Source organism: Malurus melanocephalus, unplaced genomic scaffold (assembly GCF_030028575.1).
Source record: "Malurus melanocephalus ecotype Western Australia unplaced genomic scaffold, MMel_1.1 scaffold_62, whole genome shotgun sequence".
In the NCBI taxonomy this organism is placed as follows: domain Eukaryota; kingdom Metazoa; phylum Chordata; class Aves; order Passeriformes; family Maluridae; genus Malurus; species Malurus melanocephalus.
In genome coordinates this window covers 2499220-2509094 of record NW_026623294.1, presented here as the reverse complement: position 1 = coordinate 2509094, position 9875 = coordinate 2499220, and the positions used below count along the sequence as shown (strand labels likewise).

The following is a 9875-nucleotide window of genomic DNA, read 5'->3' as shown; positions in this document are numbered from 1 at the left end:
CTGCACTGGACCTCCCACTGCCTCAGAGAGGAGGGAACCTGAGATCCTGTGGCTCACGGGCTTGTGAGCCATGGGTCTGGCCCCATCTGGGAAATAGCCTGCTCCAGAATCTATCATCATTTTCTGCAGCACAAACTGARCCAAAAGATTGGGAAGGTGCCAAAACCCACACTTTGCTGCTCCAGTGATTCCCCTAAAGTTTCAATCAGGAGCTAAAGGAAGGTATTTTGCTCCCCACTCCTCAGACGGGGTCATTTCTTCTGAAAGACCTTTGATCAAAGTGACCTGAGTCACCTTGCTAAACMGTGGCTCAGCCATGCCAGACACATTCCAACCCTTGAGCATGCAGAGGGTGCAGTGGTTCCCATCAGCCATRCACTTCTCCTCACCCCTCCACAGCCTCGCAGATGGAGCACTGCCAGCCACACMGCTTTAAAGTATTTGAATTTTAAGAGCCACTCAGTAAAACTACTTCCTATGAAACATAATTAAACATCTATCTCAGGCAGTGCCCATGAAATGTGATTACCTAAAAGCTCCGTGGGAGCTGATCCCAGCTCTCTCCCTGCACTGCTCATCCAGAGCACTGAACTCCTCCAGCCCATTATAAGACAGGGCTRTCCTGCTACTGCTTGGGGAATCTCCCTTTGCTGAGGCAAATGGTTACCCAAGCAATTTCCCACCTACTTAGATGTTCTCACCACCTGAATTCTTGTTAAAAAGYCAAACTCAACTGGTGGAGAGTAAAATGTTTGATGAAAATGTTTTATTGCAAGATGTGTGGCCAGGTATGCTTCAGTGCTTTTCATCTCTGCCCAGGTACCCAGGAGTCACAGAGATGTTAGTGCCAGKGCTTCCAGCCAGGTTCCCAGGACACTCCAACAAGTCACAGAATCACAGAACAGTTGGGGATGGAAGAGATTTCTGTCATTCATCTGGTCCAACCTCCCTRCTCAAGTAGAGCAAGTGAGAGTTAGTTGTCCAGGACCATGTCAAGGCAGCTTTTAAATATCTGCAGGGATAGAGACTCTACAACCTCTCTGGGCAACCTACTCCAGTGCTTAGTCACACTCACAGCAAAAGGTGTTCCCTGATTTCAGAGGGAGCCTCCTGTGYTTTAGTGTGCATCCATTGCCTCTGGCCCTGTCACTGGGCACCATTCAGATGAGTCTGATTTCATCCTCTCTGCACCCTTCTTTCAGGTATTTGTACATACTGATACTATCTCTCCTGGACACATGTAGTAATACACACCGCAGAAACAGAAATAGTATCTCATACATAGGAATATTTATTTTTTTCCTTCTTAAAAATGTACAAAAAATAAAATAACTGTATTTACAGCTTACCAAACCCCTCTCCCAGTTGCAATACTATTAAGTTACATGAGCTATATTCTTAATATAAAAGCACACTATTTATACATAAAGTTTCCTTGTTTGCCAGAAAGACGGCTTGTCACGATCTTTGGCACAAACATTCTTGTTTGTATCTTGTCTCAGTTAATAGGAAATGGAAGAGCATATAAACATTTAATAAGCTTTACATTTTATAAGTCATGAGATACTCCTTTCCAGTTCCATTTCAATCAATATACAGCATCTCCAACAGGTAGAGAGTTTAGATTTCACTAATTGTTTGAATTAATTTACATTTAAACAAYTGAGAGAATGAAAGAGAAAAATATATAAGGAAGACATTCGACCTCTGAATTCCATTGACCAAAAACTTTGTGRGAGAGGACACACATGAAGAAAACATTTTTTTTGTAGTTTACACTCAGTGGCAGAAATCCTCCAAAATGTCTTCATGGGGATATCACCGTTCATCCACATAGCTTCACTCAGAGGATACACTTTATTTTAGGGATATCAACACCTGACTGTAAGAAAGAACTAAAATTTGAGGATTTTAATGGGGTTTCATAATAAAACATCAACTGGACGGACAACGTGCCAAATCTGCTGCAGGAACCAAACTTAGAAGACTGTTCTCCTTTCGTATATCTTTATCAGAGTATTTTAAAACACAACATCTACAGACACTGCACTGCTATAACTCTCCACAGGGAAAGCGCACTCAGCAGCAAGCCACACTTCAGGCTGYACTAGTTAAGATTCAAGACTGCTGTCTTGAAGAAGAAAAGGAAATGAGAATTTTGTTCCTTTAAAATAAACAGCCACAGCAGTGCCACAAAGAGATAAAAGGAGGCAAGGCAGGTATTCCTGTGCCCTGCTGAACAGTAGTCAAATCTACTTCCATTTAACTCACAATATTTGGAAGATCCAGCATCAATCAATATATTTTATCAAAGCAACATTTATATTTTAAACAATATACATGAAAGCACTCTGTRCTCCTCAGGGCATTTGAGTCAAGCAGGGCACAAGGCAGCCACTGCTTGAGCAGTTTGCATTACTCAGTGTCCCTTTCCCACCACTCTGATGGGCTGATTCTGACCAACAAGGTGAACCCTGAGAGCTTGTATCTTGCCACAACCAGCATCCAAGGCCCAGTGCTCCTCCAGCAGCTGATGCTATAACTAAAACTGAAAGCTTGCAGTGTGGATACACTTTCTAATGTCACAGTGCTTGTGATGCACCTGCATCTGGAGCAGAGAAACAAAGCCCTCAGACCCTGGCAGATAAATTAAGGGCAACCATCCTACCCAGCTCTAGTTGTTTTAAAATAATCTTACCACCAATCTAGTTGTCTTCCTGATAATTTCATTCAGACTGTAAGAAGGAACTGAAGGCAGGAGTATGAGCTTTCTACTATCAGGAATTCACACACTTTAAGATGTATTTAGAATAGCTTTCAGTTAATCTTGGAAGCAATCTTCCTTCTCTGGACAACAACTGACTGCAAGCTCTTAAAATGACAATGGAAAGAGAGCTCCTTAAGCCCCAGTATTCCTGAGCATTGCTTTTCTCACTGATCCTACACTGCTCCTCATCACAGGATGCTGCAGCACCCAACAGATGCCAACTCATGTCCCATCAAGTGTAAGACAAAAATGTTCCCTTAYCCTGAGTGCTGGTGCTGCCAGGACAGTCCGTCCTTCYCTGTGATCCCTAAATTCTCACTGTYCTTTCTTATAACAGCMCATTCCARCCCAGGCCAGTCCCAGGCACCACAGGCATTCCCTTGGACAGCAGCTTTGCTGGGGACAGAACCAGGGCTCAACTCCTGTATACATTTACTCCTATGTTTCACCTGCAGCTTCTGCCCAGACATCTTGACCGACTGCAAGACCCCAGCTGTTATTCTGAGGATTCCAAATAYCAACAGGGAAATACAAGAACTAACAGTATTGCTCACCATCCTGTGTGCTGGTCCCAGTTCCTAATGCTACCTGTCCAAACTGTCCTCCTTTTTCCTTTAGGAAAAAGTATCTGGAATAAGTCATAACGTTTTATCTCAGTCTGAGCCAAGTAGAAACAAACTAAAAATCATCACAAATCTCTTGTATTCCCAGAATGTCTGCTTTTGAGCAGGGTAGCAAGGGTATCTTTCCTGGAGTGCATTTTTATATAAAGTTAAGGAAATTACTACAGAACTCTGCATCAGAGCAGAGGAAAGAGTGCATGACAAACAAAAAGTGCAGGAGAAGGACAGAATACACACTTCACTTTACAGGCATATGTGGACTCTGTGTATGTTAGCCCTGATGCTACCAGCCTGAACATTTATAGTTTCTGGTCCCATAGAAACCTTAACATGTACCTAACATTTCTGTTAGAAGTAGAGATTTTAATAGGATGTTACTGCTAATGAAGTTAAGAAAGTGTGCAAGAGCTTGCAGGACAATTCATGCAGACATGGCCAAATCAGACTGGTCAGTTAGCCCAGCTACTTTGCTTGAATGTAAATAGCTCCACACAGCACAAAACACTACAGGGAGCCCTGTTAAACTAGGCCCTAAACTGTTTCTTTTTGCCATTAGCCACCTAATCATGAAGACTGTGTGACTAAAGGAGCCTCTTATATGCCAGTGCATAGAGAATAAAATGCAGCTGAAACTCATGGAATTGTTTGCTGAGTGAGGAGCTCTTTACAATGGCCGGAGGAGCTGGAGGGGAGAGAGACAGGTGCTGAGTTTAGGTGTCATAGGGACATTCAGGCCTTAAACCYCCTTCCTGGTATGATTTTAGCCTTCACAACTTTGTCTCTTCACAGAATTCATAAGACAGGTGGAATTTGAAGGAATAACCATGTAGTTCAACTTGGGTTCAGATGCAGCCCTTGAGATAGAGACCTATCTCCACGCCTAAGTCGTGGAATACTCAATCTCCATTGGAAAAATTATTCCAGTTTTGATAAAATATTTACATCAAGCCCAGGTTTGTAAATCACCCAAGTGTCTTAGGAATCACAATAGAATCATTCAATGGAGAAACAAGAGCAAGTATACTTAGGAGGAAAAGATTGTTTCTTACAGTCTAGAGGAATGCTTTGTGTAGGCTGCTTTGGAAAGAACCTTTCTCCCCACAGGCTTGGGRAAAGGCCACTTTAGAAGCCTCCACTTCATCAAAGGAAGAAGACCAGGAAGAAATCCCTTCCGTACCTCTAGGCAAACCAGGCAGCAGACACATGGTGTCTCTCGGATTTTGTTACAGCTGAGTGGGAGACTCAGGTACCTACGGCTGGACTTGGGCACCTAAGGTGGGCCCCACTGTGCCAGAACATCCAAGACCCAGTAGCAGAGTCTGCTCTAATATTTCAGTATATAACTGTGAGCAAGGATGGAGCATATGATTCCGTTATCAGCTTCTCAGTACACACTTCTTAACAGATTGCAGCAATTTAATCCTCTAGGTAAGATTCTATTAAGCTCTAAACCAAATACATACAAAAACATAGTGGCAGTAAACATGCCCACATACAGTAGTTAAAATATATTATTGCATATTATAAACATTATATACAAAGTTAAAATGGTTTCTTTACCATTTACTTACAAGTGACATTTGTAGCTGAATGCTTTACTTACAAGTCCTCATTGCTACATGCTGAGAACTACCAGAGGTATTTGGCAAGACTATACAGTATAGAGAGATATGGATCAGTCTGAGCAAGGGAACTGTCAGCCACTTTCCCCATCTTTAGCACTGCAACAGATTTTTAGCAATGATGGAGACAACTACTGGTGAAGTGATTTATACCAGATTTCTGAAACTAGACCAGCASAGTTACTTAATATGTTTTAGAATGAGCTTATCCACACTGAAGTATGGATTAAAATGCTGCATTTCACATTTGCAGTGGGTCATYTGGTTACAAATCGGGGGGCTGGTAACTGCTTGTACATTGGAGAGTGGGGAACAATAAATAAGGGACCAGGTTAATGTGAGTGGCCTTGTGCTTGACAAACCCAAGTCTATATGCAGTGGGTACACATGTGCAGAGACAAACCCAAGTCTATATGCAGTGGGTACACATGTGCAGAATGGACAGAATTTTCAATGCAGTCTTGTAACAGTTTCTCTGATCAATGTCTGTCAAGTTCACGGGGAATCTTCTGCTTTCCAAGAAGGATGAAATGCTGTGGTTCCTTACAAAAAGGCTCTGCCTGAGGCTAGATCTCTGTCAGTGTGATCTTGAAGCCTTCAACCATGCTCTCCATGTGCAGGATGAACGTGTCCTCATTGGAGTAGTGCTCAATAATGTTGTCATCCATGTTTACCAGGATGCTGGTGACAAAGGCAGAAATCAATGTTTTTATGTACCAAGATGCTGAAAGGGAACTGTGCACTCTGTCATGTCTGCTSACTTCTCTACAACACAAAACCTAGAACTCAGCTTGGATGTGAGACTATTGACAATGACTATTAGAAGTGTATATGAGTGTTTTCCTCACTCTTTACCTCAAAGTAAAGTTCTGTCACTTAGACTGAAGCAAAACATAAGAAGTTTCACCCATCTTCTCTAAAGCTAAAGAAATCCCCAGACACAACAATGCCCTAAGCTAGAGTTACAGCTGAAAATAAATGTCTGGTTGAAAATTATATCGCTACAATATTGTGGTTAAATAAAACTAAAAAAAAAAAGTTGAAGTGGAGAGATTTAGATTTATGGCAAGGAGCAGTAGCCCAGCTATTCTAAAAGTCCAGCTGTGATGTTCATGTCTAAATTTACTCAGCTGAACCTCCTGCAGCAAACATTGCCTGCCTGTGTTTCAGAGTAGGATAGTGGCCTACTTCTTCCTAATACTGCAGGGAAACTCCAACTGCATTCACAGCAAAGGCAACATATCCCATGCTGGCCCTCCACAATGTTATTTAGCATAATGTCTACAAAACAGACTTTATGCACATATCTTATCCACAAACTCCTTCTTCACAGTAAGCCTGTGAATACTGATCAGACACAGATTGGAGATCCGTGTTTCCTCCTCTGCCAACCCTTATAGTCTCCACAGACACGAAGATTTGAAGCACATGGGTATGTCTCCTGAAACAGTTTATGCTGTCCACCTYCATGAGGACCCAAGTATAACTGGGATCTGAGTACTTCTAAAGAATCCTGAAACAGGCCCTTAGTTAGTTAACAACTTACCCCTTTTTGCTTTTCTTATAAAGTTTTGCAATCTTTTCAACTGGTAGCCCATATTTCTCAGAGATCTGAAATAATAAAAATAAAAGAAATATCACTAAAGATGAATGAGAAATAGAAAATTATCACCTCTCACCTTACATAAGACATCATTAAAACAAAATCTCTGCAAACTTTGAGAGGATAGCTACACAGAAAAGTCACTCGCAACCATATCATGCTTTCATTTAAGGATGACTTGGGGAAGAACAATCCTGAATAGTTTGATCAAAACCCACAATGGTCTCCAACCAGAAACTTGGATGCACCATAGTTTTTATAGGGTGTGAGTCATTAGAACTGCCCCAGCATCTCCTAGCACTCTGCTCAAGGAGTCAATGCTCTTCACAGCTTCAGATTTTACCAGGGAATTTCAATCTGATCTTTCTGTTGTTTCTTAATCTTTTTTTTTTCTGGGTTCATGGAAGCAAAGGCTTCTCCCACCAAGCAGAAGGCAGATGTGGCAACCTCACAGCAGCTGATGGACCATGGAACAACAAAAACATACACATTTCTATTTCTCAAAGGCATTTCAAGGTTTTTTAAGCAAACAGGACTCTCCGTGGTGGTATATTTGACTGAAAAGTATCTTCAAGGTACCTTGTATTGTGRGAGGGCTACCAGTATGCTACACTGGSACTAAGAAGCTTCTGTATTGCTGGRAAGGTGACTCAGTCTAGTTACCACAGTGGCAAAATGAAAACACTGCTTGGCTCACAAAACACCATCTGAGTATATAGATAATGAACTGTCACAGAGAAGTGYGTGATCAGGGTAAAGGACTTGTAAAATAAACTTCTTGTCAGCTACTAAAAAAATAAAGCAGAAAATAATAAAAAACCTTTAGGAGGAAGAACTACTTAGCTGACAAATTACCCATGCCAACGAGTCCTAAGATGCTCTGGAATTGCTTTGCAGCAGTGCATTAATAACATTTTGGATGTTTGTTCTGCAGTGAGTCTGTGGTGTGCTTGTGAAGATGGTGTCCCTGAGCTCTTCATCTGAGCCAGGTTTGCTTTCCAAATTATGACTCTTTTTTGAGGGAACAGGTCTCACAGTTCAAGCTTTAGAAGAGGATTGTTCCAAAGGCAAAACAGTTACAGAAAAAAAGCCTTTTCTTTTTCTCAGTGATTAATGTTCTCTGGTACTCTACTACTCAGCAAAGTTTCCAGCTCTTCCCAGGTGAAATGAAGTTGCAGGTAAAGAGCTGACTACTTATCTTCTGCGTTAGAGAACTAAAATGGACAATTAAAAATCCATTTAAAGATTGGCAAACATCAGTCACTGTAAAATCCTCTCTTTGTGTTTGCATTCAGACTTCTGTTGAAAAAAGGTATTTTAGAGAAGTACATTAGAGCTGTTAACATGAAATAGAAAATGGAATGGATAAATTTAGCACTGAGGATAAATTCAAAGAGTCTCAGGTTGAACCCCAAGCATGGCTTCCATCCAGACAGCCCAGATCCTCTGAAAGAGAGAATTAATTAGCCTATACTTATCTACATACTCTATAACAGTATAACTGTCATCTTAGCAAAGATGTAATTTTATACTTTAAAAGTATCCCTAATAACTCACAAGGGAATCAGCTTGACAGGCATTCCATAGCATAACTCCAAGATTCTGAAGAACCAATAAAACTTCTTTTACACTGAAAACAGGATCCTAATTGTAGACTGTTAGCATACATCTGTGGCTAACAGAAAGGGGAATAACTGATGAGGTGCAATAGACCCATCTACTCCCTAAATTTTCCACCTAGCAGAGACAAAATACAAACTAAATTTGGGTCATATTTGCTACTTCAGTTTCACTTGTACCAGCATGTTTCATTGTTCTTTTACTCTTTCTTATCCTCCGGCCTTGCTTATCATGAACAGAATGACATCAGATAAAACAATATGTTAATGTTTTGTATCTGTGCTTCTGTTGTACCCCTAAATTTAAGTTTTCATGTAAAGCAATAATAAAAATAGCTCAATTTTATCAGACAGTTGAAAAAATCTTTTATCACAGGCTTTGGAGAAAAACTGGCAACCTGAAACTCCAGAAAGTGTTACAACTGTGTGAACATGAAGAAATTATCTTCCTCTCTGGATTTTTAACTCTGAAGCCTACTGATATGGTAAAGATCAGCACTTCAAGACACTTTTCACTGACTCCATGCAAATAAACAAGTTGAGCAAAACATTTCTGTGCCAAGGAGGCTTAATAGCAGCTAATATACAGCATTCTGCACATTCCAGCACAAATCTTCCCCAGGATATTTGGCATGCCTAACACTCATGCATTCCAAATGCTGCTCAAAGCAGTTTGGGGCTCTGGGACATCACTTCCTACATAAACTATGAGAGGCTGGGCTGAGAAAGCCTTGCCTGTCACACTGCCTATGACAGGTGTAGGATTTATATAACATGCAGGGATTAGCGAGCTTTGCGAAAGACTTCCAGCTCCCTGAATAAGCACATTTCTCAGGAACCCCTGGGATTCAACCAATTATACCAAACAGCAAGCTGTGGAAAGGCTCAAAGTGGGGGTATGGGAGAGCCTCCCCCTCACAGCACCAATACACACGTGCTGAGTCCTGCTGCAGAATCGGAGAAAGCAGAGAGCGAGCATCTGCTAGGGCATCTCACTTAACACCCTCTTCTCAGGATGTTTGCTGCCAGCACAGGGGGAACACCACTTGTGCCAACTTCCACACAAAACAACAGGATTTCTCACCTGAACCTAAGCAGGCTACATTAAATTTTAAAAATGTATCTTTATTTGGARGAATATTCCTCCTTATCATCTCCATGGTCCATTTGTCAATCTTCTGAGCAGAGATTTCTTTCCATCAGTGTGACAGCCTTCAGGGGGGTACCGAAATAGCTGTCGGGGTGTCCCTTTGGGCTGCAGTACCCTGGCATGGCAAGTTTGTCTCATTGCACAAGCCACCAGAAATACTCTCTGCTGAAGTCAGGAAGACAGAAAGGGCAACATCTGGGTGCGTCAAGGTGTTCAGGAAAACACCTTTGGCAGCTTATTTCTACGAAATGGTCTTATCTGTTGTCCGACACTGGTTGGGAGATCACACATATAGGCAGGTATCTAATAGTCTAAGCTAGCTCTATTGAACTCAGCTGTTAGCTTTTAGGGAGATGCATGAATTTCCCAATTTGAATTGCCTTCTGTAATTTGAATAAATATTTTGCACAATGTACGACTGAGATACCTACTGAGATCCACAGTTATCCTGACTTTAGATCAGGCTGAAAGAGAGATGTAGAGCTGGTCAG

At 41.5% G+C, this 9875-nt stretch overlaps 1 protein-coding gene across 5 annotated transcripts in view; it reads right to left on the bottom strand.

Moving 5' to 3' along the window:
• Positions 1-1268: 1268 nt before the first annotated feature.
• The window catches only part of GRHL2 (grainyhead like transcription factor 2), a 64290-nt gene continuing 55683 nt past the window's right edge, over positions 1269-9875 (bottom strand). For all 5 annotated transcript variants that reach the window (XM_057366287.1, XM_057366289.1, XM_057366290.1 and 2 more), the window contains 2 exons: positions 6559-6623; positions 1269-5693 (listed from right to left, as the gene is read on the bottom strand). In XM_057366287.1, coding sequence (XP_057222270.1) covers positions 5579-5693; positions 6559-6623 — 180 coding nt within the window. In that variant the 3' untranslated portion in view covers positions 1269-5578. The remainder of the gene's footprint in view (positions 5694-6558; positions 6624-9875) is intronic.